The sequence below is a fragment of the Apium graveolens genome, chromosome 11 (genome assembly GCF_009905375.1).
Source record: "Apium graveolens cultivar Ventura chromosome 11, ASM990537v1, whole genome shotgun sequence".
Classification (NCBI taxonomy): Eukaryota; Viridiplantae; Streptophyta; class Magnoliopsida; order Apiales; family Apiaceae; genus Apium; species Apium graveolens.
In genome coordinates, this window is record NC_133657.1 from 84452698 (window position 1) to 84468086 (window position 15389).

General features: G+C 36.2%; 1 protein-coding gene and 1 pseudogene across 1 annotated transcript; both read right to left on the minus strand.

The window, feature by feature from the left end:
- The window catches only part of LOC141695650 (uncharacterized), a 32558-nt pseudogene extending 21586 nt beyond the window's left edge, over positions 1–10972 (minus strand).
- A 1506-nt stretch (positions 10973–12478) lies between these two features.
- Positions 12479–14833, minus strand: LOC141695651 (uncharacterized). Its single transcript, XM_074499881.1, has one exon. The coding sequence runs from the start codon at positions 14831–14833 to the stop codon at positions 12479–12481; it is 2355 nt and encodes a 784-aa protein (XP_074355982.1).
- Positions 14834–15389: the final 556 nt, after the last annotated feature.

Genomic DNA, 15389 nt, shown 5'->3' on the forward strand with positions numbered 1-15389 from the left:
GAATGAACCAATATTCCGTAAATATAAATAGCATATTTCTTATTTTATTTTATTCATTTATTCATTTACAACCAGTAAAAATATAGTAATTACAGAGAAAAACCCTAAAAATGATACGTTCTTGAGAATCAAACGCACGAACGAAGGCAGTACCGAACTCCGATTCAAGTGTGCGATATATAAAAACAAAGCTCTCGACGAATACAATCAAGTTCTACAATCTATATCACTGCATAAACATCAAGTAATTATCTATTTATTTTATTAAATTCGAATTAATTTATGATTAAATTGGGGGTTTTTGATTTTAATGTTATTTATGTGATTTGATGATTGTATCTTGTAGATAATTTTATTCTGATCATTTTGGTATATCATATGTTGGATTTTGAGCTTCACATCATGCAGAAAATGATGTTTGATTTTCGAATTAATGAAATTAGGGTTTTAAAACTATGAATGTTCTTAATCAAAATTTAGGAATTCTTGATTTGTTGATTCTGGGTTGAAATTGATAGTAGCATATTATAGATCGTTGCATTTCCAGTCGAACCATGTAAGCAAATCTGAGATTGGAGGCCTGAATCGACTCGCCGGACCACCTCGGTGTTCGCCGGTTTTAATGGCCTAAGTGGCCGGAAAATCGATTCCAGGGGTTATAAACAAGAAATAAGAACGTTCTTGAGTAGCTGTTGTGTTCAGGTGTCGATTGACATATGGAATCGTATCAAATGATTCTTGTTTTGCTATGAATTGGGTTCGCCGGGAACAAGACCTCGCCGGAATCTGCGTTTGTTTCCGGCAGGTTCTTCAGTGTTTTGTGACCCGTTTGGGTCGGTTTTTGACCCGGAAAATTACCCGACTTTGATCTGTTTTTTTTCAGTGGTTGTTCTGAGAAACTGTTATGCAGATTTATTAAGACCTACCTTTTGTCGATTCAACTTATGTGCTACATGAAGTACGTGATTATGCGTTATATGATTACATGCCTTATGTCTACAGCATGTCTTTTAAACGTTATCTGAATGAGATGTGATCCTTATATGTTATTATCGAGCGGGTAGACGATAGGGATAAATGTATAGACTAGACAATTATATATTGTCAGTTCATTGAATAGTATTATGTGTGATAGATCCGCATAGTACGAGACGCTCAAAGCCAGATAGAGATTGTAGAAGTAAAGCCTGATTGCGTGTAGTACTGAAACGAGTGAATTCAGAATAAAGATAAACCTAAGAGGGTAAATGATAAGAAAGGTCAAGTAGCCGTCAAGGGTAATACAGATGCGACAGGACTGAGTGATATGGCAACTAGTTAAAGATCAGAGGATTATCAATTGAGGCAAGTATTCCTAACCCTTCTCCTTAAATACTGCAAATATCTATTTGCTCCTATTCTAAGTTCAGAATAGTTAACTATTTGTATATTTCACTGCAATTACTCTTATTTATGCAAGTGCCTTTTTGATCTTGTTCCTTGATTATCGATTGATCTCTTGAGCAAGTACCCATTCGTTCGGGTTACTTGCGAACCCTGATTTGGGATGTTTTGAAATCAAAATGATTTGATATCAAAATACTCTACGGGCTGGACGATTATTATGAGGACCAGTGAATAGCTGGATCTTATGGGTCGGGGATGGACCGGACCCTTAGGCCATAGTTTCCTAAGTACCCCATATGTTGGTTGGGTCTATGCAGTTGGGTATAGATCTGCACTATCTCCTGACTGATCAGCAGATTATAGTGCATATGTTGGTTTCTAGTGTCCAGTCTAATTTATTGTTGATCGCCATTAACGGCATTCCTTCCCGAATAGTTCATAATTACGAACTCAAACAGAGATTTGATTTAAAAGGATGAAATATTGAAACGATCACTGTTCTTTTACATTAAAATGTGATTTATGATTAAAGGCCAATGAGGGCCATGTTTTGTTCGCTCAACTATTTAAATTTATAAAGACATTTTAAAATCATTCAACAATCGTTTTCAGGAGTTTTCTGATCTGATGCCTGGAAACCATTTATGATACTTGCTGGCCATTTTTGGCTCACTCTTGCTTTGTGAACCCTTATTTCTTTCAGTATCAAATGAGGGCAAAGTGAATAGCTTTTAATTGACAGCAAAATTGGTGAGATTCCAGCTGAAGAAATTTGGAGATGTCAGAGTGATCAATATAAAGAAATTAGTAATGAGGTAATGAAATTGTATTTAGATAATGTAAATTTTAGAAGGTTAGATTCTTGTTTCATACTATAACCTGTAAGCGATCCTGAATATGAGGGGTTATCTGTATATTTATTTTAATACACATGTTTTTATTATTATTTAAAGTTTAGTGACACCCAATCCTGACCCTGGATTTGGGGGTGTCACAGTTGGTATCAGAGCTACAGGTTATTGGTCACTGAAATAAGAATATGTAATGGTAAGATAGGAGTGATAGGTCATATGAGATAGGAAAGATCCTAGGCATACTCATTTTAAGTTCGAATTGAGTGCGAATGAGGAGTAGCAGGTATGATACGGAATTGGTAAGCCGGTATTGTTGAGGGAGGTGTACGGCGAATATCGCAACGCTATAGGTATATTGAGTTCTCCGATCCTACAGTAATGAGGAATCGATAGATTGACGAAGACTGGATATGTTACCCTATATTTCATACGGTTTTGAAGAAGATGTGATTTTGTCTTGTGAGAACTTCGTGTAAGAGAGGCTAGGTAAGTTTTGGGCACGATTTAACTTAGAATTAGGTAGTAGGATGAGCTTCACGCTGGAGGCAACAAGTTGATGGAAGCTGATGAAGAACCAACATTGCACGTTTTAAAGACGCCACCGCTACGAGAAGATTCCTATCACTTATCGGGAGCTGCGCAAGGAATGATATCTACCTTACTAGGTATAGGTAAGACTAGCAAGAAGATACGAACCTATCTATAGACCGAACTAAAGGAATTTACGGATGAGCAGAAGCGTGATAAAACAATTATTTCGTAAAAACCATGTATCGCACATATAGAAAAACGTATAAAACAGAAAAATGGAGGAATCGTAACCAAACCTTGAAAATCGAAGCTTTATAATATGGTTGCTAGCAGTTGCTCCTCAGTGTGTGAAGCACTCTACCGGTATCCACCAAGAATGATTCTCTTCGATGAAGCTTTTATAAAACCAAGCTTTTATAAAAATGGAGTTGTGGGAGAGAGAGAGAGGAAGAAGATGGAGGCTTGCTCTTCTTATGGTTTTCACAAAACCAAGAGTATATTTAGAATGAGCCATCTCATTCTATTTATAGGGCTCTCCTAGGGTTTTATAATAATATATCAATATATATATATATATTAGCCCCACATTTTATCTTTATAAAATGCTTTAATAATAATTAAAACTATTTTAATCATTGTTTCTTTTTCTAAACTATTTAGAAAATAATTCTCTCTCTCATTATTTCATCAAAGAAAATATTCTTTTATGGTGTGACCCTGTAGGTTCAATATTATGCCGGTAGTAGAAATAAATAATAATAAACTTTTATTAATTATTTACATGAATAATAAAATTCAGTAAATATAATTAACTGATTAATTATATTTATTCTACATCATGAGTGATGCTTCTCAACATATCGCGACTATCCGGATAATATGAATTCACTGCTTAAAATACAAAGAACCTGTCAGTGACTAGTTACCGTACAATGAATTCCTTCTACCCTTACAATATCCCGATTGAATACAAGGCATGGATCTCATGTCAGGCCTATCAAATTTAATCATATGATTTCTTATTCATAATGCAAAGTTCATATTAATGCAAATTATAAACTTCTTTCTAATTTCATACACTCTGGCCAGAGATTCCAGAACTCGCATACTAAGAATAACATAGGATATTCTCTTCCTATACTGGAAGGGGTAGATCCTCTATTGATGTTAACTATCTCTACACACAAATCCCTATGCCCAGAATAGACCTAATGGATGTCCTTGAGACTAAGGACTAAACTAAAGCACAGTTCATTATATACAAGATAACTTTAATGATCTCAAGTCTAAGAACACTTGTACAACTATCACTCAGTGAATAACTATTGACACGTGAGTAATCTCCATTAGTTTTTCAACTTATCGAGTCATGTTCAGTGAACTTATTCCCTAATAAGCACCTACATACTAGCTATAGTGTCACCACACAAATGCATATGAGAACAGACATCCTCCTGAAGGGAGCAAGCATAGTATGTACCAATCTTTGCGGATCCACTAACATCCGAATAGTTATCCTATGATCAGGAACTGTTTAAGTCTAGAGTTATCATCTTCTAGATCTCACTATTATAATCTCATTATAATTCTTGAAGCTTTACTCTAAACTATAGAGCATCTTATTTAAAACACTTTAAATAGATAAAGCCCATAATAAAAACATAACAAGTCTTTTATTAATTTCAATGAAATCAAACAGGAATACAAGAAAGTTCTTCCTAACTCATCATACATGATTGGATTTAGGACAAACACTTTCAATCTCCCACTTGAACTAAAGCCAATCACCCTGGTATCTAATACCCATCTTCTCTTTATGACGATCAAAGTGAATATAAGACAATGACTTTGTGAGTGGGTCTGCTACGTTGTTATGTGTGTCAACTCTCTCAATCTTGACATCTCCTCTTTCAATGATTTCCCTAATCAAATGAAAGCGTCGCAAAACATGTTTGGAATTTTTATGAGAACTAGATTCCTTGGCTTGTGCTATTGCTGCGTTGTTATCACAATACAACACAATAGGCTCCTCAATTCTAGGAACAACTCCCAACTCAGAAACAAATTTCCTCATCCAAATAGCTTCTTTTGCAGCCTCACTTGCAGCTATATATTCTGCTTCCGCTGTGGAGTCAGCCATTGTAGACTGTTTGGAACTCTTCCAACTAATCGCACCACCATTCAGAGTAAACACGTACCCTGACATGGATTTGCTATCATCACTTTCTGATTGAAAACTAGAGTCAGTATAACCCTCTATTTTCAACTCAGATCCACCACCAAAAACAAGAAAAATATCCTTAGTCCTTCGCAAGTACTTAAGGATGTTCTTCACTGCTTTCCAGTGGTCTTCACCTGGATTGGACTGATATGTGCTCGTCATACTAACTGAATAAGCAACATCAGGCCTAGTATATAATATCGCGTACATGATAGATCCTATTGCTGAAGCATAAGGAATCTTACTCATACGCTCTCTTTCCTCAAGTGTCTTAGGAGACATCTTTTCGGAAAGGGACACTCCATGACTCATCGGTATGAGACCTCTTTTGGAGTTTTCCATTGCTAAACCTTTTAAGCACTTTCTGGATGTATGTACCCTGGGTAAGACCTATCATTCCTCTAGATCTATCTCTATAGATCTTCATACCAAGAATGTAGGATGTTTCTCCCAATTCCTTCATAGTGAAGTTCTTTGATAGCCACACTTTGACTGATTGTAACATCGGTATATCATTTCGTATAAGAAGTATGTCATCCACATATAATACAAGAAATGTTACCGCGCTCCCACTAACCTTCTTGTAGACACATGGTTCATCTATATTTTTGATAAAACCAAACTCTTTGATTGTCTCATCAAAACGGATGTTCCATCTACGAGAAGCTTGCTTTAAACCATATATGGTTCGCAGCAGCTTACACACTAGGTGTTCATTTCCCTTGGAAAGAAAACCCTCTAGCTGTGTCATATACACTTCCTCTTCAAGTTTCCCATTGAGGAAGGCCGTTTTCACGTCCATTTGCCAGATCTCATAGTCGTAGTAAGCAGCAATCGCAAGCAAAATCCGAATTGATTTTAACAGGGCTACAGGCGAAAAAGTTTCATCAAAGTCAATCCCTTGCCTTTGTCTGAATCCTTTTGCCATGAGCCTGGCCTTGTAGGTCTCCACCTGGCCATCTGCTTCAATCTTTCTTTTGTATACCCATTTGCACTCAATAGGCTTCACACCCTCAGGTGCTTCAACCAAAGTCCATGCTTGGTTGGTATATATAGATTCCATTTCAAATTTCATGGCAGTTTGCCATTTCTCTGAGTCAACACTACTCATAGCCTCATTATAGGTCATAGGGTCGTCATCATCAATGATTGACAACTCATTATCATTCTCAATGACAAGGCCATAATACCTCTCAGGTTGGCGAGACACTCTCCTTGACCTACGAATGGGCTGTTCCACAATAGGTTGTTCAGTCTGAACAGGTGTTTCCACTTAAACCGTAGTAGTTTATGCTTCTTGAACTTCATCAAGTTCAATTTTGCTCCCACTGTTTCCTTCAAGAATAAACTGCTTTTCCAAGAAGGTAGCATGTCTGGAGACAAACACCCTATGATCGTTGTAAAAGTAATACCCTAAAGTCTCTTTAGGATATCCCACAAAACTATATTTTACGGATCGAGATTCTAGCTTATCAGGGTCAAATTTCTTGACATAAGCTGGACATCCCCAAATCTTAACGTGTTTAAGACTTGGTTTCCTTTCTTTCCATATCTCATATGGAGTTTGAGGAACATATTTGGAAGGCACCTTATTCAGTAAATATGCTGAGGTTTCCAATGCATAACCCCACAGGAATACTGGAAGATCCGCATAGCTCATTATGGACCGAACCATGTCTAACAAAGTTCAATTTCTCCTTTCAGATACCCCATTCAACTGTGGAGTATATGGAGGAGTCCACTGGGAGACTATACCATTTTCTTTAAGATAATCTAGAAATTCTCCATTCAATTATTCACCACCTCGATCTGATCGAAAAGTTATAATACTATGTTTGGTTTGTTTCTCCATTTCATGCTTATATTCTTTGAACTTTTCAAAGGCTTCAGACTTGTGTTTTATCAAATACACATATCTGAATTTAGATCGATCATCTATGAAAGTAATGAAGTATGAAAATCCACCCATGGCTTGCGTAGACATTGGTCCACATACATCTGTGTGTACCAATCCTAGCAAATCTGCAGCCCTCTCTCCATGTCCACTAAATGGAGAATTGGTCATTTTACCCAATATACAAGACTCGCATGTAGGATATGATTCAAAATCAAAGGGGTCAATTAACCCTTCCTTATGCAATGTCCGCAGTCTATTTTCACTAATATGACCAAGTTTGCAGTGCCACAAAAAGGTGAGATTTTCATCATCCCTTTTTCTTTTATTAGTATGTTTAATTTGTAGTAAATTATGCTCTACGTCACATACATACAGACCATTATTTAAAATACCACTTCCATAAAGAACGTTATGTAACACCCTATTTTTATAACGATAAGACTACATGATATAAACAAGTCTAAATTATATTAAACTGCAATAATGTAACAAAATCGAATAACATAATAAAAATCCATGGTTTAATCCTCCAATAATAATAGATAAAGGATGTAAAATACACTAAAAGATGTTCTCGAATTTATTAAGTCCACTAAGCTGAATCTCAACTAAAATACTGGGTATCACTCATCACTCTTCCCGCTTTACCCCTAATTACCTGCGGAAAGGAAACAATAAAGAGTGAGCCAAATGCTCAGTACGAATACAATATAAACAATATGCGATGTATAAATACGAATAGATTATGTCTTACCAACACAGAGAGCAAAGATAAAAATGACAAAAAGGTCAAGAATATAGATCTGAAATAATGTATCAATATTTATTGAATCAACATAATATAATTTAACACAATTGGGCTAATAACAAATCATAAAGTAAGGCTAAATAGCAAATAAGGTGGGTACAAATATGAGTCTCTTACACAAAACTATACTCGCCAAACTCCAATCACCGGCGAAGTATAGGACAATGATTCCTTCCTCGGTAATCCAGAAGAAGAAATAAGGAATGCAAAATACATCCCAACAATACAATAGCGATCATGATCTAATCACATCTCGTACCCCAGAGACGCACTCGTATACTCACCCACCGATACGAGTTGGTGCCAAGTTCACCTTTACTCCGAACTCCATGTGAACATTGTCCGTGATTAACCCACACAGATCGGTCTAAGAGCCCAACAATAAGGTTACAAAGGTTGCTTGACTCGTTGCACAGTACGAAATAAAATAAAACAATGTCGCAAGAAAAATGCGAAATAATAATATAAACGAGTCAAGGCAACAATAATCCAAAAATAGGGAATTCGAAATGAAAACGGGAATGCGTACAAATAGGTACACATTGAGTACATTAAGCTCACAACTTTAGAAAATGGATCAACAATAAATTTAACGAATATCTTATTATTTAAAAATTAGGAGAGAAAGATAAGGAATTCGTACAATAATAAGCTAATCCAGCAATATAAAGGTAAATCCGCTAAGAGGGACTGAAACAGTACTCCTTATTCAATCTAAAGGGAAAATTTAATAACTATATATTAGTAAAACTAAAAAATATATATATATATTAATGAAACCCAATTTATTTCATTACAAAAACTAACGTCATGCCCCTCTATAATAGATACTAGCATCCTCACGTATGGGAACAATATAAGTCATATTACAAATAAAATAATTATAAACTTAGTCGCTAGTAGAGTAATTTCCCAGACTACAAGGCTATTAAACATCATATAGTCAAATATATGCATCAGTTGATTTTAAAAAAAAATATTATGGGGACAATAAGGTTAAGAAGAATTAGTAATTTGCTCTCGAAATTTGAATAATTAACTACATGTACAGAACATAAGGAGATGTAAGCTTATTTATGAAATATAAATTTAAAACCCTTTCACAACTAAAATAAGATATACAAGAAAAAGAAAAAGTTTATAGGCTTAGTATTAAATAACTATACTTACCTTGCCGAGACTTTGTTATCCTCCGCACATTCACCAGACCACAAAATTAATGTGTGATACCAGTACTATAAACTACTAAAGAAAACAAGTATTGACGTTATAAAATACCAAAATTTGAATGCATGCAAAAAAAAACTAAATAAGGTACAAAAGTCCTGCCATTAATATCGAGGCATGTACTACATTATTTAAATATTTATCAAAATATCATGTTTAGAAATTATGTTCTATAAAACTATAAACTTGAGAAATAATAAATATAAATGACAACATTTTCCATACTTAAGTCTAATAACAAACAAGAGGGTATCTTATAGTAAAAAAAACTTAGTGACAATAAACTAATACGAGATCAGAGTAAGATGATTTAATAAAATAAATAACAAATGTAGATAAGCTTAGAAATCAGTTACAACAATTTAAAGCAAAACCATACTTGTACGCTAGCACTAGGCATATAGTTCAAATGCAAAGTGAATATTCTAAATATATTGCCACTTATAACGGACTTTACTAAATAAATAATGTACTAGTAACATAGAAAATAAATGTCGTCTTGCATACGTAAATATACTAGCAGTTAACCATAATTTAAAGGAAAAGAGTTACTATGAAAATAAAAAATTAAAATCAATAAATTCTTCATTTAAATACTAAATTAAAGAGGATAAATAACCATTAAATTCACTAAGATTCACGTACACAAAAAAAAATACATGCAAAATCTAAAATCATTATAATAAAATAAATAAATATATGATTAATAAAAACTACGAATAATAAAATATTGCTTACAAGATTTGGATCGGAGAAGAGTCGCACGTGAAAAACGGACAAATGGACTGAATCACCGAATTGCTGAAAATATATATAAAACAAAAATCTAAATCCAAAATCATATAAAATAATTGACTCAATAATATCTAATATGATATATAAGCACATGTACCTTTTTGTTGTAAGGAAAGAAACCAGAGTCTAGTTACGCCTTAGGATTCAAAGACTTGCCCCTGTATTTGCACGGTGAACACACAACTTAATTATACCCACATCAATTAACTTGACTCATGACACAAGTGAATAATTCACTTCAATCCTTACCGAGGCTATCACTTCTTCTCTAGCTGACGCAGCTGTGCACTCTCACATGTGCCTATGACCTTATATTTATAGGCTTATAACGATAAGTATAACCCGATTAAGATTGGACTCTAAAGATATATATAAACTAAGCTTAGCATTATCACTCTGTTTTCTAGAGTCCAGCTAGGAGTCCGATTCTAATTTATAAAGACTTCTAGATTTTTCTTTTTCTTTATTATTATTTTTTAAAAAAATATATATAAATATATATATAATATAATTTAAATAATTCAGAATTTAGATATTAATATATAAATAAAAAAAATTATTAAATAAATATCGGGGTATTAAATCCTTCCCCCCTTAAAATAATTTCGTCCTCGAAATTCTAATAACTCACCTGATTTGAAAAGATAAGGATATTTTGTCCTGACTGAGTCCTCTATTTCCCACGTAGCCTCTCGAGCATCGTGATTTTTCCAAAAAACTTTAACAAATGGAATAGTCTTCTTACGCAAAACTCTTTCTTCTCTCTCCAATATAGCTTCAGCTTCCTCCCCACAAGATAGATCCTCGTCAATTGCGTCTAAAGGATATTGAACAATATGGTGTGGATGATAAACATACTTCCTCAAAACTGATGCGTGAAATACGTTATGTACTCGGGACAACTGAGGCGGCAAGGCAACTCTATATGCTACTGCTCCAACCTTCTCGAGAATTTCAAATGGGCCAATATATCTCGGACTCAATTTACCTTTCTGACCAAAACGTTGAATGCCCTATGTTGGAGATACCTTAAGAAAGACCTTATCTCCAATCTTAAATTCATACTCTCGCCTACCCTTATCTGCGTAACTCTTCTGTCTAGATCGAGCTTGCCTAAGTTTCTCCAAAGAAAATTTTACCTTATCAGTAGTGACTTGAACTAAGTCAGGACCTTCCAAAAGTTTCTCTCCTACTTCATTCCAACAAGTCGGTGTTCTGCACCTGCGTCCATATAATGCTTCAAAAGGTGCCATACCAATGCTCGCCTGCCAACTATTGTTGTACGCAAATTCAACCAACGGTAATTACTCATCCCAATTTCCAAACCATTCTAGTGCACAAGCTCGTAACATATCCTTCAAAGTCTGAATCGTCCGCTCTGACTGTCCGTCAGACTGCGGATGAAATGCTGTACTATAATTCAGTGTGGTGCCCCATGCTTTTTGAAATCCCTGCCAAAATTTTGAAGTAAATCTCGGATCTCTATCAGAAACAATAGAAACTGGAATACCATGAAGTCTAACAATCTCATTCCTGTATGCTAGTGCTAAACTCTCCAAAGACATGTTCCCACAAATCGGTAAAAAGTGAGCAGATTTGGTAAGCCTATCCACAATCACCCATATCGCATCATTCTTCCTCAAAGTTTTCGGCAATCCAATAACAAAATCCATGCAAATATTCTCCCATTTCCATGTAGGCAATTCCAATGGCTGTAATAATCCACTTGGTCTCTGATGTTCAATCTTCACCTGTTGACAAGTCAAAGACTTTGAAACGAATTCAGCTATGTCACGCTTCATACCACTCCATCAAAAGTTTTCCTTCACATCATGATACATCTTCGTCTCACCTGGATGAATTGAGAATGGAGATCGATGGGCTTCCTCCAATAATTGCTCCTTAAGTTGCTTATTATCAGGCACACACAATCGGTTACCCTTCCAAACAATACCATGTTCGTCAACGCGAATTTCTGGTTGCTTTCCTGATTCCATTTTCTGTATAAGATACCATATGTCTCCATCACCATCCTGAGCCGCCTTTATCCTAGAGATAAGATTAGGCTCGACATGCATACTAGCTAATATACCATCTGCGCCTTCACGATAAAACTCCAAGCCAAACCTTTCAATCTCATGCCGAATAGGTCGTTGATGTGACATCAATGCTGCCAAATTCCCAGAATTCTTCATATTCAATGCGTCTGCAACCTTGTTAGCTTTTCCAGGGTGATATTGAATACTCACGTCGTAGTCTTTCAAGAGTTCAATCCATCGCCTTTGTCTCATGTTAAGCTCCTTCTGTGTAAAGATATACTTCAAGCTTTTGTGGTCGGTAAAGATCTCAAACTTATCACCATACAAGTAGTGTCGCCATATCTTTAATGCAAATATAACAGCAGCAAGCTCCAAGTCATGTGTCGGATAGTTTACCTCATAAGGCTTCAATTGCCTCGAAGCATAGGCAATCACCTTTCCATGTTGCATCAGTACACATCCAAGTCCCTTCTTTGAAGCATCACTATAAATCACATAACCACCCATTCCAGATGGTAGTGTCAACACTGGAGATGTCACAAGTCTCTTCTTCAACTATAGAAAGCTAGCCTCACATTCCTCGGTCCATATGAACTTGTTACTTTTACGAGTCAATTGTGTCAAGGGCATGGCAATAGTCGAAAAACCCTCAACAAAGCGACGATAATAACCAGCAAGTCCCAAGAAACTCCTCACCTCAGTCACAGTGCTAGGTCTTGGCTAATCAGTAATAGCCTCAACCTTAGCTGGATCCACTTTAATTCCATCTGCTGATACAATATGTCCCAAAAAGGCAACCTGATCAAGCCAAAATTCACACTTTTTGTACTTTGCAAACAACCTATTTTTCCTCAATATCTCCAATACAACTCGTAGATGCTCCTCATGCTCTTCTTTAGACTTCGAATACACCAAAATATCATCGATGCATACAATCACAAACTTGTCGAGAAAATCTTTGAATACCCTGTTCATCAAGTCCATGAAAACTGCTGGTGCATTTGTCAACCCAAACGACATGACAAGAAACTCGTAGTGCCCATAACGAGTCCTAAATGCAGTCTTCGGGATATCACTTTCCTTCACTCTCAACTGATGGTAGCCGGAACGTAGATCAATCTTCGAAAAATATTTTGCTCCTTGCAGCTGATCAAATAAGTCATCGATCCTCGGCAGTGGATACCTATTCTTTACAGTGATTCTGTTCAATTCTCGATAATCACTACATAGCCTCATCGAACCATCCTTTTTCTTCACAAACAAGACAGGTGCACCCCAAGGTGAAACACTCGGTCTGATGAAACCTTTCTCAAGAAGTTCCTGTTGTTGTTCCTTTAACTCTTGCAATTCCAATGGAGCCATGCGATACGGAGCCTTGGAAATTGGTTGCGTACCGGGAAGCAGGTCAATAGAAAATTCCACCTCTCTTTGTGGTGGTAGTCCATCCAAGTCCTCTGGAAACACATCTGAAAACTCATAAACTACATTGACATCCACAAGTTCAGGCGATTCCATAGAAGAATCAATCACATGAGCTAAATATCCTTCACATCCATGTGTAAGCATCCTCTTGGCCTTGATGGCTGAAATAAATTTACCCAAACCACTAGGCGTAGAACCCTGGAACTCGAACTCATGTGAATTTGGATGACCAAAAATTATTTTCTTCCTTTGACAATCAATAGTGACCTTATGCCGCTCTAACCAATCCATCCCCAAGATGACATCAAAATCTTGCATTGGAATAGGTAAAAGATCCACAAATAACTTCCTATCATCAACTATGACTACACAATCATGGTACAGAGAGTTCACATATGTATTTATCCTAATAGGGTTACCAATAGAAAATTCTGATAAAAGTGTAGTAGGTGCAATGCATAAATGTTTAACATAAGATGTAGAGACAAATGAGTGTGTAGCACCAGTGTCAAATAAGACAGTAGCATTCTTATTGCCAATCGAAGGTGTTCCTGTAATGGTACCTGGGGCATTTGCAACATCCTTTGCGGTAATAGAAAAGACACGTCCACTAGTTTTCTGATTGTTTCTCCCGTTCTGGTCCCCAGACTTCTTCAGTGGCTGCTTGCAATCTCGAATAGTATGGCCCTTCTGGCCGCAGTTGAAGCAGGATCTAGTAATCCAATAACAAACACCACTGTGCATCTTCCCGCAGTACTCACAAGATTTTCCTCCATTATGATTTCCAGCTTGAGTCTCTGACTTGTTCTGCTGATTACCTTGACTTCCATTTCTCTGCTGAAAACTGTGAGTGTTGTACCTCTGTTCATTCGGTTTAAATTTGCCTGCAGATCCGCCATTTTTCTGAAACTTAGAGGAATCATCATCTCTCTTTCTTTTCTGATTCTGCATGTCTCGCTGTTTACGAAAATCAGTCTGATGAAGTTCTTGGTCTCTGGCACTATCCACTAAACTATCCATCGTAGTGTAGCGATTAGCTATGATATGGTTACGAATAGAAGTCTTCAAGGCCCACTTGAATTTCATGATCTTATCCTCCTCAGTACCAGCAACAAATCGAGCATACCCAGCCAATCTCTGAAATCTGACCTGAAAGTCCGCCACAGACTCATCTTCTTTTTGAGTTATACTCTGATATTCTCGAGCATACTCCTCACGAATACTGGCAGGAAAGTACCGTTGATCGAACTGTGCCTTGAACACATCCCAAGTGATAGTATTCTCGTATCCAGCTGCGTGAGAAGCCACCACTGACTTCCACCAAATGCTAGCATCCCCCTCAAGACGGTATATAGCAAATCGGGCATTTTCCTGCTCAGAACAATTTAAAACCCAAAATGATTTTTCCATTTGATCAATCCACGCTTCAGCATCCATCGGGGTCTTAGCTTCCTTAAAATAATTAGGCCTTTGCTTCATGAATCGATCGAACATAGTCTGACCTTCCTGATTCTGCCCATTATTATTATCACGAGAATTCTGTTGTTGTCGGGCTGCAACTTCGTACACCATGTCCATAAAAGTAGCTCGATCCATCACAATTTGATGATGGGCATTTCCAGTATTATTCTGGCTTGCACTGCCTCGCGCCATCCGGTAAAACTTTTCATAAGTGCATAAATAACACAAAGAAGTATTACGATATTCAATTCAAGAATCGAGAAATTTTAATCTACCCATGCGAAGTCAACCCAAAACTCACAGGTCAATGCCTAAAAAAGACAGTCTACAGAATCTATAATCGTAGCTCTGATACCAACACTGTAACACCCTATTTTTATAACGATAAGACTACATGATATAAACAAGTCTAAATTATATTAAACTGCAATAATGTAACAAAATCGAATAACATAATAAAAATCCATGGTTTAATCCTCCAATAATAATAGATAAAGGATGTAAAATCCACTAAAAGATGTTCTCGAATTTATTAAGTCCACTAAGCTGAATCTCAACTAAAATACTGGGTGTCACTCATCACTCTTCCCGCTTTACCCCTAATTACCTGCGGAAAGGAAACAATAAAGAGTGAGCCAAATGCTCAGTACGAATACAATATAAACAATTTGCGATGTATAAATATGAATAGATTGTGTCTTACCAACACAGAGAGCAAAGATAAAAATGACAAAAAGGTAAAGAATAT

What these genes read in the sequence shown, in the direction of transcription:
- LOC141695651 (XM_074499881.1), bottom strand. Translation starts at nt 14,833, where the DNA reads ATGGCGCGAGGCAGTGCAAGCCAGAATAATACTGGAAATGCCCATCAT.